The 23,498-nt window shown below is 38.9% G+C and overlaps 1 protein-coding gene, 1 long non-coding RNA gene and 1 pseudogene across 9 annotated transcripts in view; 2 read left to right on the top strand and 1 right to left on the bottom strand.

Annotated features, from left to right (window-relative positions):
* LOC140643019 (uncharacterized) overlaps positions 1-23,498 on the bottom strand; it is a 160,604-nt gene that overhangs the window by 76,081 nt on the left and 61,025 nt on the right. For all 8 annotated transcript variants that reach the window (XR_012039403.1, XR_012039396.1, XR_012039401.1 and 5 more), the window contains one exon: positions 406-596. This is a non-coding gene — a long non-coding RNA (uncharacterized lncRNA). The remainder of the gene's footprint in view (positions 1-405; positions 597-23,498) is intronic.
* SULT1C4 (sulfotransferase family 1C member 4) lies at positions 11,331-21,039 on the top strand. Its single transcript, XM_072844353.1, has 7 exons — positions 11,331-11,736; positions 12,673-12,798; positions 13,800-13,897; positions 14,811-14,937; positions 15,154-15,248; positions 18,652-18,832; positions 19,754-21,039. The coding sequence occupies exons 1-7, from the start codon at positions 11,568-11,570 to the stop codon at positions 19,867-19,869; spliced, it is 912 nt and encodes a 303-aa protein (XP_072700454.1). The 5' UTR covers positions 11,331-11,567; the 3' UTR covers positions 19,870-21,039.
* LOC140643017 (heterogeneous nuclear ribonucleoprotein A1-like) lies at positions 15,791-17,297 on the top strand (annotated as a pseudogene).

Genomic DNA, 23,498 nt, shown 5'->3' with positions numbered 1-23,498 from the left:
TTTTGTCATATCCTTTTTAGCATAACAATTAGCACTATATACTTTATCATTTCTGAATTTTTTAAAGTACTTTCCTAAACTATACGTAACTTTTATTTTTAGTTATTTGCATATCTACCAAGAAATTTAAGTTGACAACACCAAAAACTCTTTGCTTTGGGGTAATTCAATGTCATTGGATAAGATCACATATTTAATATATCATTTAATATTCAGTGTTTATTACATGATGTTCAATTATTTGTTTCCACTGCTACCTCCCTCCACTACATTATGAAGCAGCAGCAGCACTGACCATACTTCTTGTTTCCTCACATAAAACATACTTCACATATAATAAATATTTCATAATTTTAAGTGTAAATATAGTGTAAATTAAAGTGTAAATACAGGGACAAGCCATACCTTTTGCTGTTGCTCTCAAAAAACACATATAAAGGACACTAAAAATAATGCCATATTGCATATATCTTTTTCTATTTTGCAGTTTTTTGTCTTTGAAGCCAAACTTTTGTATTCAAATCCCAGCTCTGCCACTGACAGGGTGTATAACCTTGGACAAGTTCCTCAAATTCTCTGCTCCAGTGTTGTGTCATCTGTAAAATGGGGAGAATATCGGTTATCTATTTCATGCAGGTGTTGTAGAGAATAAATGAGTTATTCCATGTAAAGAGTTTAAAACTGTGCCCTCCATAAATAAATACAATTAACACAAAGGTAGGAGTCAGAATGCAGGCTCTTCTGATCTTTCATGTGATCAAGGTCAAAGTTATAGAACAGCTCTGATCCAGGGTTCCTTGATGTTCATCATCATCATAATAATATTTATATATATATGTTATATATATAATATATATATATATATATATATGCTGTCTGACTGTCTTTCTCGTGAAAGACAATCTTTCAAATTGTCCAATAATAATTCTTTCCCTTTCTCACTAAGATGTTAGGAGGAAAACAACTTTTGAGACACTTTAAATCTCCAAAATAGTTCTATATTATAATTAACTATAAACTGTTTTAACTTTTAAATAACTTTCTTATTATAAAATAATGCATAATTATTATAGAAAGTTCCAGAAGTCTATTAAATTATATATCATCCACCTCTCAGAGATAACTTTAACATTTTGAAACACACTCTTCAGGTTTTTCTATACATGTATTTTCATGTTAAGTTATCATTTCTGGCATGTTTCAGGGACCACTGAAGGCTGGAAAAAAAAGTCACTACTTAGTGGTTCAGAATGAACAATGTAATGAAAACTGTGAGAGAAAAGTGGCTGGTTCTTCTCTGTCTTTCTGCATAGAGCTCACAAAAGTAAAGCTAGATATCAAGACCGGTCATAAAGACAACCTCATTATTTATATTGACCAACTACAATGCAGTTGAAGAACAATTTTTCAGTGCAATTAATTCATATAGTGTTTTGTTATGCTTAAGAAATAATCTAGGGATCCCCGGGTGGCGCAGCAGTTTAGCGCCTGCCTTTGGCCCAGGGCGCGATCCTGGAGACCCGGGATCGGATCCCACGTCAGGCTCCCGGTGCATGGAGCCTGCTTCTCCCTCTGTCTATGTCTCTGCCTTTCTCTCTCTGTGACTATCATAAATAAATTTAAAAAAAAAAGAAATAATAATCTAAAACATAAGGATACACACTAGCTATTTTCTGCTTATATGGTAGGATCTGGCTTCCCAATCTTGCCGGGTCCCTTCCCCAGAGTTAGGGATATGACAGCAGCAGATGATTCATGGAGAGAAATTTTACCCCAGAGACTTTGTCTCTACCAGGTTAAATGTTCCTTCTTCTAGCCTTGGACATAAGCCAGGTTTGATGACATAAATTAATAACAACTGAACATTCACTTCAACTTGAGGATGAGTTCAAGAATATACCAGAACGCCAACTAAAGGGCTTATCTCATATTAGTCTTAGAAAGGAAAGTCCTGGTAATAAAAGCTGGAATATGGATACTGCCTTGTAAAAGTCAGATACCCCAGGAAGCTGAGTAGCCAAACTTATTGTGAAAATCAAGGGATCTACTGAAGGCAGCACCCAGGGTGATTGCTCCCTCACAAAAAGAAGGAAGAGGGATGTGCTCTACACCAAAGATAAAAGGAATTTTTGTATAAGGAATCTGTGTGTCAGACACTGTGGTGTTTATGTCTAAGTTCAAATTCATTTTGAATCTCCAGCAACACATGAGATAGGTAATATTATTCACATTTTACAGACAAGGAAACTGAGACTCAGAAAATTAAATAATTTTTCTGAGGCCTCACAGACAGAAAGTATCTAAACTGGAATTTAAACCCACATCTTAAAGCCCTCATTAAAAAAATGTAGACCCAACACCATTTATTAAGAACATGTTTGCAGACTTGCCAAATGTTGTATATTATTAAGCTAATAGCAGTTACAGTATTGTTTTTCCATGAATCCCTTAGGATATTAGTTTAGGAATTATCCCCAAAGGTATCTGATCCCTGCTAGACTGGTTTTTCCTCAAAACCAACTCTGCAGAAAACTGAAGTAAAAGGGCTTGTGGATTATAGGGACAAACCCTATAATCCTGAGAAGCCCTGAGGAGACCCTTTACTGACTTTGGTTGGAGTAAGGGTTGGGGATGGGCAGCAGCCTGGGACAGAAGGGTAACTGGAGGAAGCAAAGACAGAGGAGAACTGGTAGAGGAAAGCTGCTAATCTTTTTGCATTGGTCTTTCTCATGTTTTGCCTAGGAACCATCACTGCCTACTCCTAAAGAAAGTGACAGCAATCCAGACCACCCATGTCCGTAGCCTCAAGTCACAGGGCAACCAACAAGCCATGCTGCAGTGAGCTATTGATGATAATATCTACCGACAAAGCAGTATTTGTCAAGTGTCATTCCCCTACCCCTTCAAACCCCCAGAGCTGCTGGGTGATCAGAAGGAGACCGCTTCCTCCAGCAGCTACTTCACTGTAAGGGCTTCAAAGAAAAATCCTGATTTTCAACTTTTCTTTCTCATCTGTCTGTATGGGCGTATTTTTCTACATTTTTCTTAACAGATGTAATTTATTTTTGAAATAAGGAAAATAAATAGTTACCCTTTTATCATAAAGAAAATAAAATTAAAGCATTCTGAGAAAGTTTTTAAAAACCGAAGATGTGGGGCTCCTGGGTGTCTCAGTCACTGAGTGTCTGACTCGGTTTTGGCTCAGGTCATGATCTCAGGGTCATGGGATCAAGCCCTGAGTTGGAGTCCGCACTCAGAGGGGAGTCTGCTTCAGAATTTTCTCTCCCTCTCCCTGTGCCCCTCCCCCTGCTTATGTGTGCTCTCTCTCTCTAAAATAAATAAATACATCTTTTTTTAAAAAAATAATACAAATGAAAACAGTGAGCTACACCTTCATATCTATTAAACAAGCAAAAATTAGAAAGTCAAATAACATATTGCTGATAAAATGTACAGAAGTAGAGCTACCCAGAACAATTTGGCAATACCTATGCAAAATAAGTAAACAAATATTGCTTAACCCAGAAATTCTACCTGTTAATATATATTCCAAATAAATGCTTAGGCAATTCCATAAAGGAATGTGTATATGGATATTCATGTTCATGTTCCTTGTGCCCTTATATTTTGCTGGCTAGGAGTTGAAGGCGACCTGTGCTCAGTGTCAGGAAAGTAAATTGGGTGAAATGTGGTGATGCACATTCTGGGATATCAGAAAACCATTAATTACAAGCAACAGATTTACACATAGCAGCAAGAAGATATCTCTAAAATATTGTGCTTAGAGGAAAAAAAGTAAGTAACCAAATGAGGCAGATAGATAGATGAATAGATAGATAGATAATCCCAATATAGTTTATATAAATTTAGAAATACACACTCCAACTGAAAATATTCATATTGTAAGAACATTTACAAACCACAAGATATTTGTTAAATGTCATGGATTCTATGGGAAGAGGGCAATGGGGGTGAGGTATAACGGTAAAAATAATAAATAAAAATTTAAAAATAAATAAATAAAAGGATAAAAATAAGAGAGAGAGGCCTTGCATAAACCAGTGATAATAGCATGCCATGAACTGTTATCTCAATTCTTTCTACCCTCTGTGTGGATAATTCACTTCTATCACTTTCCATCATTCATGGGATTATTGAAAAGAGTCTTATTACAGAAAATGCATGGATGGTAGGCATGGACACTGAGAGGCTCATCAGGCAATCTGAATCTGATATCCATCAGTGTTATCATAACCAGTGGGAAGTAGTAAGGTGAAGGAAGTTTTCCTTGCCTATATCTTCCATCAAGGACATCTGCCATTTAGAATTCCCCTTAGTCCACCATCTTCTGCTGCCTCCGCCCAGGACCCACACTAGCATATCCTTGTGTGGATATGTGGGAACACAGAGATGTTGCAAAGCACTACACAAATGTGAGGCATTATAACCAGGTCTCTCCACACTACCACTTGATTTAGCCATCATTTATTGCTCTTCCAATTCCCTAGATATTCTCTTAAGTAATAAGAAATAAGTGAGGAGATAATGAGATATACCTGGGAATCAGTCTCCAAAACACCCTACTAATTTTTACCTCACTTCGTTGCTGTGAGACCAGCAACAGGAGACATCCAGACAAGTAAACATCCCAACATAGTCAATGTATATGAATCACCCAAGAGGTGATTCATCCATTTCAGAGATAAGAGATACTGAAAGAGGGAACTGGAAGAAAAGGGGAGAGAGGAGAGAAGAGAAAGTTAAAGGAAAGAATAAAGTCTTTGTTTTTGGTATTTCAGTAAGTACTAAAATATTTCAAATTACTTGTGTTCAGTGCCTCTTGATAGAATTGTGTCATGATAAATGAAGTACTTGTAAATGATGTGAAAATAAAAAATAGTAGAAATTTTCATTGATTCTGCTACTTAGGTTTTTTTTTTTTTTTAAGATTTATTTATTTATTCGTGAGAGACACAGAGAGAGAGGCAGAGACACAAGCAGAGGGAGAAGCAGGCTCCCTGCAGGGACCCCAATGCGGGACTCAATCCCAGGACCCTGGGATCCCACTCTGAGCCAAAGGCAGATTCTTCAACCACTCAATTGCTGAGCCACCCAGGCACCCAAGTAATCATTGTGGTTTTGATTTGCATTTCCCTAATGATTAATGAAGTTTCAAACTTCCCAAAGGAAGAGTGAATTCCAGAGAGGTCTTTAGTTTTGGCACACTTCACATGGCCTAGTCATATCAATGGCAAAATATTCACAATACCTTCCCAAGGATTAAAATGCTACTTTTGGTGACTCCAACCTGTAACAATCCTATAGCATGTGTGACTTCAATTAACTATCCCAACCTTTAAGGACTTTTTGTGGCCACATTTTGCAAAGGCTTTCGTTTATTTCTAGATAGTGCCTCCACCAATATACAGGTTACACAACCCCTTCCTCAAATAAGTCATTCATTCTAAGCAAACACTCCAGAGAGTTGGAAGTTAACATGTAAATACCGAGTTGCATTTTAAAGCTCTCTAAAATGTGCAGTTGACTTCACTGTCATAACTGTAAGCTGCCATGCTAGAGTACTGGAGGCTGACAGCATGGACCGAGGGCTGAATGACTTCACTTGTCTTCCTAGAGGCAGTTACAGCCAGACCCAACACTCATCTTATATGCTTATAGCAGGGCACAGATGCTTAACAATCACTTCATCTTATATTCTTCCTCTCCAGACTATAGAGCTCTGTGAAATGGAAGATGCCTGCACTCTGTAGTCAAATGAATAGAAGGGAGTCCTCACTTTACCACTAGCCTCTGAAGTAGAGGTCCTTTTTTGAACCTCTCCAAGTTTCCACCTAAATTTGAGACACAACTTCCCAATTCAAAGAACTAGTGCAAAGATTAAATGTGACACTTGCTGCCACCCTGAAAACTCTTCATAGCTGCTCCTTACCTATATAGTATCTAACTTAGTTAGTATAGTATAGTAGTATAGATAGTATTAGATATCTATAGATATCTTAGATACTATAGTATCTATCTATAGTTAGATATACTATCTAACTATAGTATCTAAAGCTCCATCTGCGACATCTAAGGTTTTGCAAGACTGGACCCTTATCCTCCTCTTCCTACAGCACTCATTGCACTCCCTTTACTCTCCAGCAGTGCTGCCCACCTTCCCCTGAAAACATTTCACCTTTCTGTGCTTTTGCATATGCAAGCTCCTCTACCTAGAATCCCTTGCTATCTCAGTCACTTGGCCAACATCCTTTAGACCTCAGTTTAATTGTCTTCTCTATTCCAGAAGATCTCTCCCAAGTCCAGTCTGACTTCAGTGCTCCTTCTCCAATGCTCTAGAACACTGTTTCCATACCCTTCATTAAAGCAAATAACATACTATATTCTAATTGCTTGATTGCATATCTACCTCTACACCAGACTGCAAATTCCCTGCGAGCAGAGACTTGTCTTTCCACTGAGGTAGACACAAGATCCTACACGTGGAAGGCACTTAGAAACTGGAAATTCCTTTTCCCCTCTTCATCTCTGAGGATCTCTTAATCAATGGCCAAAGTCTCTTGCTCTGGGTCTCCACCTTTTCTTCCCATTGTCAATGCTGACTACTACTTCCTCTGATCTAATTTCTGAAAGCAGCTAAATCCTGGCCCAGCAGACACATGAAGATTTGGAAAGACACAGCAGGGAAGTCAGGAAAGAGAGACCAGTAAAATTCAAATTCTATACATACCCCACTGACTATCTTTTGTTAACCTTCTGTTTCCTTGTAGCAATAAACATCAAAGCTTGAAAAGAGAAAGAACCTGTGTGCTTGTTTTCAAGTGAGCAAGGAGGGAAAGGCAGGGAGAGTATACCCCACTCACTCTCCACTTCCTGGGAACAGAGGTAGGTGGTAGCCGCTTCACAGAAAAAAAGAAACTACTGAGGCCCTAGGAACACTGACAAAGCAAAAACAGCCCCCAGTTCAGAGAAGGTCTTCTTGTGGTTCTCACAAACTGTTTCAGAGACAACAGTGCCCCTTCCCCTTTAGGGACTTTACCAATCTATCAGAATTCCTAACATGTTAGCTATGGCTGCTTATCTGCCATTCCTGCCTTTCTTCACTGATATTGGGAACTCAAAACTCCTCTTCTGGCACCAAAATATTTTTCTCTCTTTTTTCATTTGAGTAAAGTGGGTATTGGAGAATATGCTGTATTGGGATATGCTGTAGCACAATGAAGTAAGCTTCTCCTGAAACAGCAGTATGAAGAGGCCCACATGTGCCCACTATCTCTCCCTGCCCCTAAATCCCTCCACACTAATAAGGATAGGTCAGGAAAAATCATACATAAAAGTCTTGCCTAAGACACTCAACTTATACCAATTCTGTTTATTCATTGAATTTCATACTGAAATTTTTATGTGTCATTTCCTTACCCATAGTCACAACGGAGTAGTGCCATCTCCACAAAACAAGCTGAGTAAATCTCTAGGCCTAGAAGAGGAACCTGCAAATATGCTAATAACTGAGAAGTGCAAACAGCACACATTTGCCCACAAACCAGTAGGAAAGAGTCTAGAGTTCACTCAGCTTATATGAGATTCTAAAAAGTTTCTGATTCAGTCATTTTTCTAATCCCACTCATTAAGCTTCCAGAGTTTTTCTGTTTTATTTTTCTTTTTTTTTCTTTTTAGTTTTTCTGTTTTAAAGTTAGATTTAGCTACCATCTTCTTGCCTATCTGAGTTTCCATATAAAATACAGAACACCCAGTTACATTTGTAATTCAGATAAACAACAAATAATTTTTTAAGTTTAAGTACGTCCCAAATATCACATGGGATATACTTATACTGAAAATTCATTCATTATTTATCTGAAATTCAAATATAACTGGGTGTTTTGTGTTTTGACACTGATTATTTTCCAAGAATATAAAGGATACCTAAATAGAATAAGGTGGAATGGAAACAAGTTCTGGGTAAGCCACAAGTATTTCTCAATCCTTGCACAGTCTGGATATTCAAGTTATATTGATTATGGCCTTATTGTTTCTTCCTCCTGGTTTGGTTTGAAGGTTTGCATAAAAATGAGGCATTTTTTAATGAACCTAAGCTAAATATTGATTCAAGGAGTGAATGCAATTCCAATTAAATTTTTATCAATACAAACTTAGCTCACTTTCCAATATGTCTTTTAAAACAGCTTGCTGAATCAAAATATATTTTAGATGGATTCCTTTTGTAAAAAAATATTTTAAAAGAACCTGTTTAAGGAGAGTGACCAGCACTCTGTTTTTTCCTGAGAAAAATAGATTAGAGGGACACCTGGGTGGCTCAGTGGTTGAGCGTCTGCCTTCAGCTCAGGTCGTAATACCAGGGTTCTGGGATCGAGTTCCACGTCAGGCTCCCTGCAGGGAGCCTGCTTCTCCCTCTGCCTATGTCTCTACCTCTCTCTCTGTGTCTCTCGTGAATAAATAAAATATTAAAGAAAAACAGATTAGAAGTCCCAATCATAATTTTTTCAAATGGTCATATTTGTGACCTGAACAGGTTACTAAAGTTTGCAACTGGAACATCCAATGAGTGCACTGGGAGTTGGAACCTCCTTTCCACAACCAGAAAATAGCAATAACAGAGTCAGAGTCAGAAGTAGTAGTAGTAGTAGTAGTAGTATACTGTTATAGTAGTTTGGGGAAGAATTGGAGAAGGAAAGGATATAACTTCATCTTTGGTGTCCAATGTGTCCAATGTGTGACAAGTCTGCAAGCCCACAGCTACTTGGAGTTGGTTCAGGATTCACATACAGGAAGACTTCTTTCTGCAGACTGCCAAGTCATAGCCACCATGCTCACCTAAACCACAAAATAACAATGGCTCACAGAGCTCACGTCTTCCATTTTCTACTTAGGTTTACTCATTCTTTATCTCAAGAAATAGGAGCATGCTAGGCATTAGGCATAGAGCTGGTATAGACTGAGAAGACAAGACAGCCCAGGCCCTGTTTTACACATCTCACAGTGTAGGATAGGAGGCAGAAAATTTTACAAGTAAATAAGCAAGACTAAATTCTGATGGCTGTTCTAAAGGAAAGGAGGGTGCCACAAGCAAGGAAATAGGAGAGACCTACTTCAGATGGCACTGAAGTTCAGAGAAAGCCTCCCCAGAAAGGATACCTTTAAGGAATACATTTAAAAAGACTTGGAGAAACCTAAAAAATCAAACAAGAACCAAACAGGCAACAACCAAAGACAGTATCAGAAGAAAAAAAGCAGTGTCAATGCAGGCAGAAGCCCAGGGCCTGCCAGGATGGGACAAAGGCCTTTCTGGCTGCAGCCTTGTAAGAGGTTAAGGCCCTCGTGGGATGCTGTAAAGGTTTGGGTGGGAAGGGCTTTAAGCAAAAGTGAAATTCCTGATTGCCCAGAACAGAATGAATTCTGAGAAAGTCTAGGGCAAGAAAGATATTCCAACAGCAATTCTCTGACACCAGTTGGGCGTTCTGCAATTCAATTCAGTTTGACACTAACTACCTAGAGTTAGTGCAGACCCCACAAGTTAAGAGCAAAGTCATTCACAAGACTGCCCCCACTTCAGATGCCAGCTGCAAAGCTTGGAGACCATCTGCACTTCTGACAAACCAGCTATAAATTTGAAGTATTCCATGACCCCCTAGTTCAATAATTCATTAGTATGACTTTCAGAACTCACTAAAAGCACTATACCTACAATTTTAGTTTTATCATAAAAGATACAGATCAGGATCAGCCAAATAGAAGAGGAGCACAGGGAAAGCTCTTGATGGAGAGGAAACACAGAGCTGCCATGCTCTCTCCTCATGGAATCCAGGTATGCCACCTTCCAAGAACATTAGTGTATTCACCAACCAGGAAGCTCCATTGAGCTCCAGGAAGCAGGTTTATTGGGGTCTTACTGTGTCATTGGCCACATGATTGGACTCGGTCTCTAGACTCTCTCTGTTCACTGGAGGTTGAAGATGGAACTGAAAGAACCAACCCTCTAATCACCTGCTTGATCTTTCTGGTGTGGCTAGCCCCTCCTCTGAAACTATCTAAGGGCCCACCAGGAGTCACCTCATTAGCATAAACTCAGGTATAGTCTAAAGGAACTTTTTTTGAATAACCAAAGATACTCCAATCATTCAAGAACTTACAAGAGTTTTTGAAACTCTGCAAGTAACCAGAGAAAAAGACCTGATATATTCTTTATTATACCACAATAAGAGACAGGAAAACTAGGTGGGTGACTGGTAATATTTAGCAGTTAAAAACTAAAAGGAGGGGCACCTGGATGGCTCAGTAGGTTAAGTGTCCAACTCTTGATTTCGGCTTGGGTCATGGTCTCAAAGTCATGAGATCAAAGTGGCGGGGGGAGGGTCTGCGCTCAGCAGGGAGTCTGCTTGAGATTTTCTCCCTCTGCCCCTCCCCCCCTACTCCTGTGTGAACACACACACACACTCATTTTCTCTAAAATAAATTAATAAATCTTTTTAAAAACCCAGAAAACTAAAAGGAATCTGGCCTTGTTTTAGAAGTGTCCCACAGAGAAGAGATAATGGAATAGAAGAAAAATATTTAAAACTTAAAAGGGAACCAGAAATCATTCCAAGGAAAAAACAAGGCATTGCTTGCATCTCTTGTGCTTTAAATTAGACATGCTTGTTTTGATACTGACACAGTACAGCCTACAAAAGAAAGAAACTTTTCTAATATAGCGTTTTTATTTCACTCTTAAAAATAACAGCACTGAGACCCTTCCAGATGTTTGTGCTGGGAGATTCAATTCTAGGACTTCCCTGCCAAGAGCCCACAGAAATTTCCCTTCAGTCTTCCAGGGAAGTTATTCTATATTGCTATCTAATTCCATGAGCAAATTCCCTGTAACTTTTTTTTTTTTAATTTTATTTATTTATTCATGGGAAACACAGAGAGAGAGGCAGAGGCACAGGCAGAGGGAGGAGCAGGCTCCATGCAGGGATCCCAACGTGGGACTCGATCCGGGGTCTCCAGGATCCAACGTGGGACTCGATCCGGGGTCTCCAGGATCCCCTGGGCTGAAGGCGGCGCTAAACCGCTGAGCCACCCGGGCTGCCCCTCCCTGTAACTTTTTAATTAGCATAAAATTCACAGGAGAAACAATTAATGAATATTTGTGAATTATTTCATGAACACAAAGATAAAGAACGGAACATAAACAACTTGGCATTAACTCTTTTTAAACTGACACAGAAGAACCGGACTGATCTGAACATGACACAGCAGCCAGGACTTGGGAGGGCCTCTGGTATTTCGTCACAGCCTGGCTGGGAGGAGGGCTGGAGCTCATTAAGAAAACGCCTGAGTACAAAGGCCTACATCGCAGTTCCGTGCTTCCTGGAACTTGGGCGGACAGAGCTGTAGCTACTTTCTCCTTTGACTGACAGCCATCCCCAGCTGTCCAGGAAGAATTTGCAGTCTGAATTTTGCATCGCCTGTGCAATAACAGAAGTGCAGCTTTGTGCTGACTGAGCAGTAACATTTTATCTGGAGCACTACTCTGATTTCTGACACTAATGGCCTTAAACAAAATGGAGGATTTTAAATTTGATGGAACAACACGCCTACCTGTCGCTTATGTGGAGGGGATTTTACAACCCACACCTACCTGTGACATCTGGGACCAGATCTGGAATTTCCAAGCCAAGTCTGATGATCTGCTTATTGCCACCTATCCTAAAGCAGGTAGGTGAAAGGGGAGGGGGAAGGTGGGGAAGAGAATTAGGAAGGTGAGTAATGAAAATACACTAATAATGAAATGAAGAAACTGATCTGGGTTGGAAGATTGTTTACTGGACAGAGTGATATGGCTAAGACAAATCACTTGTGGAAACTGAAACTAGAGAAAAAAAATATTAAAATGACATGTGAAGGGCAGCCGGGGTGGCTCAGCTGTTTAGTGCCTGCCTTCCGCCAGGGCACAATCCTGGAGACCCAGGATTGAGTCCCACATCGGGCTCCCTGCAGGGAGTCTGCTTCTGTCTCTGCCTATTCTCTGCCCACCCCCCTCTGTCTCTCAGGAATAAATAAATAAAATCTTTAAAAATAAATAAAACAAAATAAAATGACATGTGAAATTTTAAGAATTTAATTCTTCCTGTGATGTACATATTTTTTTACTTCCCCAGGAGAGAGTGACTCAAACAGCCAAGAACTAACCAGCTAGATTTGTTGATTTGTTTGTTCCCGATGCAGGCTGTTATTGCAGATCCTGTAAAAAAATAGCTTTGTGTGTGTAAGCTAAAAAGGGGATCCCAAGACCAACTTGGGGAACAATTAGGAGAGCTTTGGTCCTGCAAAGCTGATTTCACTTCAGCAGCCTCCAGAAGCCCCCAAAGACCCCTCAGGGTTTGAAAACTACTTTTTTGATTTCCATCTTCCCTTGGGGTATGTTGTGAACCTACTTCCTTATTTCAATAATCAGTTTAACGAAAGTTGCTATAGAAGTCAGACTTCTTGACTCGTATTATATTAACACAATACATAAATTAAAAATGTTTTCTGAGTTGCACTATAAATCTAGCTTTAAAATTCAGAGAGATGTTCTAACAAATATGATCATATTTAAAGAAATGTAGTATACTAAATGTCTATGCATCTTCATCTTACACGTGGAATAAGGAACAACATGGACTCAGGAGATAGTGGACTTAATACAAAATGAAGGGGATGTTGACAAAAGTCAAAGAGCACCTATTCATGTACGAATTCCTTTCATTGAATGGATAATCCCATCCATTGGATCTGGTGAGTATGGAATAACCAAGCTTGACTAAATACACACCTGGGGTTTTTACTATCACATAGCCCTCTCAAAATCCTAGGCATTCAAGCTGAAAAAAGTTATAGAAAAGATATAAGAATTGATACAACCACTTCAAAAAAAAAAACTAGAAAAAAAATTCTAGGCATTCAAATAATTAGTAATGGATTCTGTGACTGCATTTTTTTAACTATGTTTGGTCATTGCTGTACTCCAGACGTCTTCTAGTGTAATTACTACTTATATAAAAGTACATTAAGTTTTCATTCTCTATTAGAAATTAATTTTAGGGGGATCCCTGGGTGGCGCAGCGGTTTGGCGCCTGCCTTTGGCCCAGGGCGTGATCCTGGAGACCCGGGATCGAATCCCACGTGGGGCTCCCGGTGCATGGAGCCTGCTTCTCCCTCTGCCTATGTCTCTGCCTCTCTCTCTCTCTGTGTGACTATCATAAATAAATAAATAAAATGAAAAAAAGAAATTAATTTTAGGGGCACCTGGGTGGCTTAGTGGTTGAGCGGCTGCCTTCAACTTAGGTCGTGATCCCGGGGTCCTGGGTTTTAGTCCCACATTGGGCTCCCCACAGGGAACTTCCTTCTCCCTCTGCCTGTGTCCCTGCCTCTGTGTGTGTGTGTGTGTGTGTGTGTGTGTGTCTCATGAATAAACAAATAAAATCTTTAAAAAAAGAAATTAATTTTATTCCACAAGGATGAGCCCAAGTAAGATAATTTCATAGTAGAAGGGTTTGAATTTTTTAGGTTCTAAATTATTTATTTTCTTATTTGTTATGTTTAAAAACTATTCTAGCTAAAAAGGAAAGTCATTCTTAGGCTAGATATAGTCTTGCAGATCAAAAAACTACAGTCACAGTTCTCTCACAGGTGACTTGAATTGTTCAATTGTTCCTAAAGTAGTGATAATGGAAACAACAAGATTTTGAAGCAAAAAGAAAAAAATAATGAGAAGTAATCAAAAATCGATTTTATAGGTTTGGAAAGAGCTAATGAAATGCCCTCACCACGGACCCTGAAAACACATCTTCCCATCCATTTGCTGCCACCATCCTTCATAGAAAAAAACTGCAAGGTAAAAAGCAAAAGGGGGCAGCCCTGGTGGCTCAGCAGTTTAGTGCCGCCTTTGGCCTAGGGCGTGATCCTGGAGACCCAGGATCGAGTCCCATGTCAGGCTCCCTGCATGGAGTCTGCTTCTCTCTCTGCCTCTCTCTCTCTCTCTGTGTGTCTCTCATGAATGAATAGATAAAATCTTAAAAAAAAAAAAAAAGGCAAAAAGAATTTACAGTTTACTCCTTAGAACAACCCTAGAGTGGTCTTCAGCTTCCTCTTAAAACATGTCTCTTGTTAGGGCACCTAGATGGCTCAGTTGGTTAAGCATCTGAGTCTTGGTTTCAGCTCAGGTCATGATCTCAGCATGGTTAAGATCAAGCCCCGTGTCTCACTCCACACTCTGCATGGAGTCTCCTTGAGATTCTCTCCCTCTCCCTCTGCCTCTTGCCCCACTTGTACTCTCTCTCTCTCTCTAAAAGAAACAAATTTAAAAATCTTAAAAAAAAAAAACAAAACCTCTTCGCTTGTTAACGAAAAGAGAGTCCAGGCAGCCCAGGTGACTCAGCGGTTTAGCACCACCTTCAGCCCAGGGCGTGATCCTGGGGATCCAGGATCGAGTCCCACGTCAGGCTCCCTGTGTGGAGTCTGCCTGTGTCTCTGCCTCTCTCTCTCTCTCTGATCTCTCTGTCTCTCATGAATAAATAAATAAAACTTTTAAAAAAAAAGAAAGAAAAGAGAGTCTATCTTTCACGATAATCAATAGGCAAACTGATCTGAATCCTTTTCAAATCACACAAAAACCAGTATCACAAGAATGCAGCATCAGAAAATCTCATCTGTATGGAATGTATCCACTTGAACATAATTTGTTGGACAATAAGTACATATAAGTCTAATCCCATTTTTGCTTCTTTCCCTCTTTCTGCCATTCCTAGATAATCTATGTGGCAAGAAATCCAAAGGACAATATGGTGTCTTATTACCATTTCCAAAGAATGAATAAATCTCTTCCTGCTCCAGGAACCTGGGAAGAGTATTTTGAGAATTTTCTGGCTGGGAAAGGTAAGAGAATTAATCTTTATTTCCTTCCTTTCTCAAAATCCTCAAACATTCCAAAAGGAAAGAATCATTTCCTTATTATGCTGGGGGTCTGCCTGCTTTACTGTGAAGAAATCATCAGTGTGATACTCTCCCTCTCTTTAGGAACTCTCCTTTCAGTGGAGTATCTGTTTGGGGGCTTCTATGATTCATTACCCCGTTTTTCATTCCTCCTTGCAGTATGCTGGGGTTCTTGGTATGACCACGTGAAAGGATGGTGGAAAGCCAAAGACCAACACCGCATTCTCTACCTCTTCTATGAGGACCTGAAGAAGGTGAGGGGCAATACCACCTAATATGTTCTCATTGGACCATAAGACATTTAGGTCATAATGCATGTATCCCACTGGGGACCCACAGATTTGAAACAAGGAATAGAAAACGCTACATTTCATTGGTTACTGCTGTCCATGCATCAAAGCCCACATGGTATGTCATGAGTTTATGTATCACATAGTTTCATCTTCAACCTCTTGGTGCTCTGGAGAATGGTACATCTTTTCCATACAGGCAAAATATGAGTGTTACCTTTCCCACATCGGACTCCTTGCGAGGAGCCTGCTTCTCCCTCTGCCTGTGTCTCTGACTGTCTCTGCATCTCACATTAATAAATAAGTAAAATCTTTTTTAAAAAAAAGAAAGAGAGAGAGAAAGAGAGAAAAAGAAAGAAAGAGAGAGAGAGAAGAAAGAAAGAAAGAAAGATAGAAAGAAAGAAAGAAAGAAAGAAAGAAAGAAAGAAAGAAAGAAAAAAGAAAGAAAGAAGAAAGAAAGAAAGAAAGAAGAAAAGAGAAAGAAAGAAAGAAAGAAAGAAAGAAAGAAAGAAAGAAAGAAAGAAAGAAAGAAAGAAAGAAGAAATATTATAGCAGGGGATAGTATGCTGTAAGGCAGGAGTTTCCCTTCCATGAGTAGGTATGACAAACTGAGGAATCCATAGAAGGAAAGGTGCTATTAAACTCAAAATAGGAGATAATGTTTGTTAGATTACTCCTTTCTGCCCCTGGACGCTGCCGAGTAAGCATCGTTAAAGTCTCTCCTCCCACCGCCGTCATGTCTAAGTCAGAGTCTTCCAAAGAGCCTGAGCAGCTGTGGAAGCTCTTCATTGGAGGTTTGAACTTTGAAACAACTGATGAGGGTCTGAGGAGCCATTTTGAACAATGGGGAATGCTTACGGACTGTGTGGTAATGAGAGATCCAAGATCAAGTACTCCAGAGGCTTTGGGTTTGTCACATATGCCACCATAGAGGAGGTGGATGCAGCTATGAATGCAAGGCCACACAAGGTGGATGGAAGAGTTGTGGAACCAAAGAAGGCTGTCTCAAGAGAAGATTCTCAAAGACCTGATGCCCACTTAACTGTGAAAAAGATTTTTGTTGGCATTAAAGAAGACACTGAAGAACATCATCTAAGAGATTATTTTGAACAGTATGGGAAAATTGAGGTGATTGAGATCATGACTGACCAAGGAAGTGGCAAAAAGAGAGTTTTTGCTTTTGTGACATTTGATGACCATGACTCTATAGGCAAGATTGTCATTCAAAAATACCATACTGTGAATGGCCACAACTGTGAAGTAAGGAAAGCCCTATCAAAGCAAGAGATGGCCAGTGCTTCATCCAGCCAAAGAGGCTGAAGTGGTTCTGGAAACTTTGGTGATGGTCATGGAGGTGGTTTTGGTGGGAATGACAACTTTGGTCATGGAGGGAACTTCAGTGGTTGAGGTAGCTTTGGTGGCAGTCGAGGTGGTGGTGGATACAGTAGCAGTGGGGATGGCTATAACAGATTTGGTAATGATGGAAGCAACTTTGGAGGTAATGGAAGCTATAATGATTTTGGCAATTACAACAATCAACCCTCAAATTTTGGACCCATGAAAGGAGGAAATTTTGGAGACAGAAGCTCTGTACCATTCTCCAGAGCACCAAGAGGTTGGAGATGAAGCTCTGGCCCCTATGGTGGTGGAGGCCAGTACTTTGCCAAACCATGAAACCAAGGTGGCTATGGTGGTTCCAGCAGCAGCAGCTATGGCAGTGGCAGAAGGTTTTAATTACTGCCAGGAAACAAAGCTTAGCAGGAGAGGAGAGCCAGAGAAGTGACAGGGAAGCTACAGGTTACAACAGATTTGTGAACTCAGCCAAGCACAGTGGTGGCAGGGCCTAGCTGCTACAAAGAAGACATGTTTTAGACAATACTCATGTGTATGGGCAAAAAACTCAAGGACTGTATTTGTGACTAATTGTATAACAGGTTATTTTAGTTTCTGTTCTGTGGAAAGTGTAAAGCATTCCAACAAAGGGTTTTAGTGTAGATTTTCTTTTTTTTTTTTTTTTTTTTTTTTGCACCCATGCTGTTGATTGCTAAATGTAATAGTCTGATCATGACGCTGAATAAATGTGTCTTTTTTAAAATAAATAAATAAATAAATTCAGAATAGGAAAACTCCATGTAGGTGATAATTGTCTACCATATGTAGACATATGGCAAAGTAAGGATATGTCATCAGAAATGACACCCTTTTACTGGAGTACATCCTAATGTATTGTGAATGCTAGAAAGAAACTTTATTGCACAGGTAGTCTAACCTCAGAGTCCCTAGATCCCTTTTAAATATTTCTGTGATCATGTTCTGGAATGTCCCCTGACTAGTTACTCAAAGCTCAATATTCTCATCACTCTTGCTGATTCCCAGTCTATGTGAGGCCAATTAAATTAAGCACTACTTTTGACATCCAAGCTTTTAAAGCAGAATACACAGTTTTCAGGCTAAACTTTTCCACTTTCCCTCTCCTACGACTCCTCCTGGAGATAGGGATTTCCCATAGTGACAGCTCCCTAGGGTTGTGTGTCCCTCTGATGAGGAAACATTGGAACTGAGCTCCTCAGTTCCTGGACATGCTAGGTAGTAGACTTACTAGCCATGGGTGCCTCTTGCGTATCTCATGGGTGCAAAATAGCCATCTCTCATTCTCTTGCTGCTACTTATTGCCACCACTAAAAAGGTCTGGGACATTTTTATCAATGTCAGAATAGAAGACAGGCTTAAATCGTCTGCCCCATGCTCCAATGTCTTTGTTGTTATCATCAGTCTATGGACTCTCTCTCTTAAACATTTGGCTGAACGAGAACCCTCTCATAACTGACTTGTGTGAGACATTTGGGCATAACTCTCAGTGAAACATTCTCCATGCACTGCATGTCATTATATGGTGAATTTTTCATGAATACTATTCAGTTTTTGCTTCTATATTAGAGCAAGAAAAGTTTAGTAATTCCAGCTACTAAAAAATAGAACAATATGAGCCATCATGTTAAAATAAGTTATTTCTGGATAGCTGAGTATTTGTGAGATAAGATTGTTTTTAAGGTTTTATTTATTTATTTATTTATTTGAGACAGAGACAGAGTGCATGAGAGCAGGAGGAAGAAGGATAAAAATCTCAAGACTGCACTGAGTGTGGAGCACAACACAAGGCTCAATCTCACAACCCTGAGATCATAACCTGAGCCAAAATCAAGAGTTGAATGCTTAACTGAATGAACCAATCAGGCACCCCTAAGATTTTTTGTTTTATTTTAACTCATGACATGTGACTGATTACTGTTATTAATTCATTTCAATATTCTTTTTAAACCAATTATCTTACACCAAATCTTCACTTTTCTTTTGACTCTCATCATAGAATACAAAGCATGAAATTCAGAAGGTGGCAGAGTTTATTGGAAAAAACCTAGATGATGAAATCCTAGATAAAATTGTCCATCACACTTCATTTGATGTTATGAAGGAGAATCCAATGTCAAACTATTCATCAGTTCCTGCTAAAATCATGAACCACTCTGTGTCTCCATTCATGAGAAAAGGTTTTTATATTTTCTTTTGGTCATAATCTTTAAAGAATCATCCAGTCTTTAACAGCCTTGAGTGAGTTTTCTGTGGCTAAGAAAAATAAGATCTATAACAAATGATTCTGGGAAAAAAAGTATTTAGCAAATCAGGAATGAAATGAAAACAATGTTTAGACTATTGAAGAGTGAGGTGCGGTCAAACTCCTTATGCCCCCTTTCCAGAGATCTGGCTGATAAGGTGAAAAAACGCAGAATTAAATCAGATAGAGCAAAGAATCCATTTTATAACAGACTTATAAGGGCTTTATGCTATTGGTTGGATTTATTCATTCAAAAATACTTATTGAGTGGCTACAATGAGTCAGGCTCTATTCTAGATAATGTTCAGTTAACAGTAAACAAACAAATTTCTTCCCTTGTGAACATTATATTCTAGCCACAAACAAAATAAACAAGAATACTCAGAATAATATATGATGGTAAGCCCTATGGGAAAAAAAACAATCTGCAGAAAGGTTACAGGGATTGCAACTGGAGAATTTGGTGGATCTTTTTTGGTTTTCTTCCTCAAAACTGTACCTTGAGTTTTTCCACATGCAAGCCTTTCTCAGTGGGCCTGTAGATAAAAACTATAGGCATAAGTACCTACCACAATTTGATGTGCAAAGAGGCAGGAGGAAAAAAACAAGAAATTCCCCAGGCCTGCTGTTTTAATTTTGGTAGTTTCATTTCCCCCATTAATGTGACTCAGCAGGTAATGGGATATCCTTGTCCCACAAATCAGATAAGAAATTATTCTAAACTTTCAGAATGAAATTGACAGGTTAGCAGCAGAAATAATTTGTCTAATATTGCCCCCTTGGAAGATAGAGTATACACACAGAAACAGGAGAATAGAGAAATGCAAGCTGACTCTCTCCCACATAACTGTTTCAGGGATAGTTGGAGACTGGAAGAATCACTTTACCGTGGCTCAGAATGAAAGATTTAATGAAGACTACAAGAAGAAAATGGCTGATACCAATCTAACTTTTCACTTCCAATTCTCATAAAAAAGAAAAGAACCAACATTTTTTTAGTTTGTTACCTAATTTACTGGTAATAACCAATAAAACTTTATTACCCACATGATACTAAATTCAGATTCTCAGACTAGCTGTGTATTATATTTGCTCTTGCTCACTCTAAAAAAAATAGGAATAAAGCTAGCAGAGATTGAGCACAAGGTAGAAAGTGGAAGCATGATAGCATGTGGAGGAAGAAGGTTCAATAATTACTAATTACAATCATGGCATCATCGCTGATTATCATAATATTTATGTTTTCGACAGGTCATGTGTTTGTTGACATACTAGAAATGTCTCATTCCTTGTGTAAGAAAACACTAAAGCTTTCAAAGTAAGCATTGGTTCAGGCTAATTTTTCAATGCAGCACTAAAATATGTAGATAGTGACTATCTCTCCCAGAAATTTCTTGGTAGTCAAGTAACCATCAAGTGACTGTTTCCTCATAAAACTTTCTGATTCACTTCAGTGTTCCTCCTATAATACATCTATGCCTATCTCTTACCACATCATATATACTTAACTCTTTTTCTCACCCCAGTTAATGCCGATTGAGTCTTGGAGTCACATCTTGACTCTTTACGTCTATGGAGTCTTGTTCGTGTAGCCACCCTTCTGGCTCAGAAACATGTAACCTCTTGCCCATACTAGTATAAGCTTCATAACTCGTTTCTCTGTCTCTCACACATCTACCAGGGTTACTTTCCTAAAACAAAATTTCATTATATTTCTCTTTAGCTCTAAATCCTATGTTTTTTTAGCCATCAATTCAAAGGGAGCTATAATGATATGATATGGTAGATCTCACCTTCCAAAACACTTTTCTAGCTTAATTTCACCTTCTAAACCACTTCCATACTTCAGCAAATAAGTCTACTCACTGAGTCCTAATCACATCTTGCAGGTTCCTATCCTACTAGTTTTATTTTTACCATGCCTCCATCTGAAATTTCCTTTCCTTTCTTTCTACCTATCCAAAATATATAACATGCTTCAATAACCAGTGCAAGTAGTTCATTATCCTGAAGATAGCATTTGCTTTTCTGAAGTCCTCTACACTTGGTATAATTCATTTGTCATTAAAATTAAAGTATATTGTATCTCTTGTATGTATATATTCTCTTAAAAGACAATTAAAATTTTTAAATTTATTAAAATTTTTGTTTTTTTCTCCATGATAGAAACATTGCTATATATTTCATTGCACATCAAACAAAATATGACAAGCACAAAAATAAGTAACTGAAAGAATATATCAGTCAAGGAAATTCTAAAAGCTAACTTTTTATATTTTAAGTAGTCCCTATAATAGCTATCGTCTATAGCTTTTGTCCAATATACTAGCTACTAGCCTCATGTGGCTTTTAAATTAACTAAAACTAAATAAAATTAAATTACTCATATTCAGTAAAGTTCAAGTGCTCAGTAGCAACACATGCCTAGTAGCTATCACTTGGACATTATAAAACACTTCTATCCTCAGAGAAAATTCTATTGAATAAGACATTTTATTTTTACAATCCTTTGAATGTGGCATTATTAGAAAACTAAATCCCAATTAGAAAACTAAAACTAAAGTCTAGAGATATTAGTTAAGTTACTCAAATAAGAAATACTAACGTTTAAGTTCAAACACAGCTCCAATGGTTCCAAAACCTGAATAGAGTCTCCCTTCCTGTTCCTGCCACAGACTCATCACAGATGCATCATGATAAAGGCTACCCAACCCAGATTCCAACCCAAAAACAACCAGACTGGCATCAAACTGTCCATCATCCCCCATGATCAAGGGAAGCTTAACAATAGTCAACTGAATAACTGAAGCATTCCCACTGTCTACATGCTCTGAAGTAGACAGAGCCCTAAGCCAACAATAGCCTCCCACTTGACATCCACAGCAGATGTCCAGTCTAAAATTTGTCCCTTATACCTTTATATCTCTTAGGTTTCTCATGAAACTGGGCATAATTTCTGCAGGCCCTTATCTGAATTCAGTGCCTTCTGTGGCTGTGTTCAGTTCTCCCCCGCATACTATCACTCCCCCAAGACACCAAAATCCACGCCCTGCCCTGTTGCCTCACACAGACAGCTCAGACCTGTTGCTGTGCCTCAGCACAGACAGCTTGTGCTCAGTCCATGGCCCTTGGACTTTTGACATTGCACTCAAGGTGCTACCTCTTACTTTCCTCCAAATCACCTATATATTCTTGGCAGGCAAAATCAATCTGTATATTTTGGTTACCTAGACCTAGCCCCAAACAGAACTCAAACTGGCCTTAACTTGGCTTCTCCCCTTTCAAAACTAGTGATTAGCACATTATGTTATAGATCTAGTCAACACTATTTCCATTTTAGCAGAAAATTACAATAATGCATCTAGGTTTTGTAATCCTACCAATACAGAGTACACATTCTGTGTGTGTGTGTGTGTGTGTGTGTGGTTTTTTTAAGAGAAGAAAAAGGAGGGACAGGGGAAAAGCAAGAGAAAGAATCTTAGGCGGGCTCCATGCCCAATGCAGAGCCCAGCATGGGGCTTGATCTCACAACCCTGAAATCATGACTTGAGCATAACCAGGCACTCCACACATTCTGTATTTTATCATACATGTGCAATAACCTTTGACTCCTGTGGAGGAAGTTTAGGTTTGAACTCAAGAAAATATTAGAGAAAATCAAACTGCATGTATAGAGATGTAAGAAGTGAAACAGCTCAAAAAAATCAGTATTATAATTCTATGTAAAACATTAAAAAGAACACATATTCTTAGCAACAGTAAGAGATAATTTGGTGGGGCAGCCCCGGTGGCGCAGGGGTTTAGCGCTGGCTGCAGCCCAGGGCCTGATCCTGGAGACTCTGGATCGAGTCCCACGTCAGGTTCCCAGCATGGAGCCTGCTTCTCCCTCTGCCTGTGCCTCTGCCTCTCTCTCTCTCTGGCTCTGTCTCTATGAATTAATTAATTAATTAATTAATTAATTAAATCTTAAAAAAAAAATTTGGTGGGAATGAATCCTATTGCTACCTGGCTCCTGTCTATTAGTAAAGTACCAATAGAAAAACAATTTAAAAATAAGTACATTTCAGCAGACCGTGGGTGGCTCAGTCAGTTAAGCATCCAACTCTTGATCTCAGCCCAGCAGGGAACCCTCTTAAAAATAATAATAATGAGGGGATCCCTGGGTGGCTCAGCGGTTTAGCGCCTGCCTTTGGCCCAGGGTGCGATCCTGGAGTCCCGGGATCGAGTCCCACATCAGGCTCCCAGCATGGAGCCTGCTTCTCCCTCTGCCTGTGTCTCTGCCTCTCTCTCTCTCTCTCTCTCTCTCTATGTCTATCATAAATAAATTTTTAAAAATAATAATAATAACAATAATAATAATAATAATAATAAAAGGAAAGAAAGAAGAAAGAAAGAAAGAAAGAAAGAAAGAAAGAAAGAAAGAAAGAAAGAAAGAAAAAAAGAAAGAAAGAAAGAAAGAAAAAAGCATTTCACACCAATTCAAACTTAAATCCTGTGTTAGAGAAATAAAAACTCACCCTGGGATTAAAAACACCACAATAAAATAGTAAATTAGAAAGTAAATGGTTTCTATCTCTCCAGACTCAAAGAACTAATGATAA

Source organism: Canis lupus, chromosome 11 (assembly GCF_048164855.1).
Source record: "Canis lupus baileyi chromosome 11, mCanLup2.hap1, whole genome shotgun sequence".
NCBI classification, from domain to species: Eukaryota; Metazoa; Chordata; class Mammalia; order Carnivora; family Canidae; genus Canis; species Canis lupus.
This window is presented reverse-complemented; position numbering and strand designations above follow the sequence as displayed.

Excerpts from the sequence above, each read along its gene's own strand:
- SULT1C4 (XM_072844353.1), top strand. The coding sequence starts at position 11,568 with ATGGCCTTAAACAAAATGGAGGATTTTAAATTTGATGGAACAACACGC. Across the intron at positions 13,898-14,810 it reads TCATAGAAAAAAACTGCAAG|ATAATCTATGTGGCAAGAAA; the intron begins GTAAAAAGCAAA and ends TGCCATTCCTAG. Across the intron at positions 14,938-15,153 it reads GAATTTTCTGGCTGGGAAAG|TATGCTGGGGTTCTTGGTAT; the intron begins GTAAGAGAATTA and ends TCCTCCTTGCAG.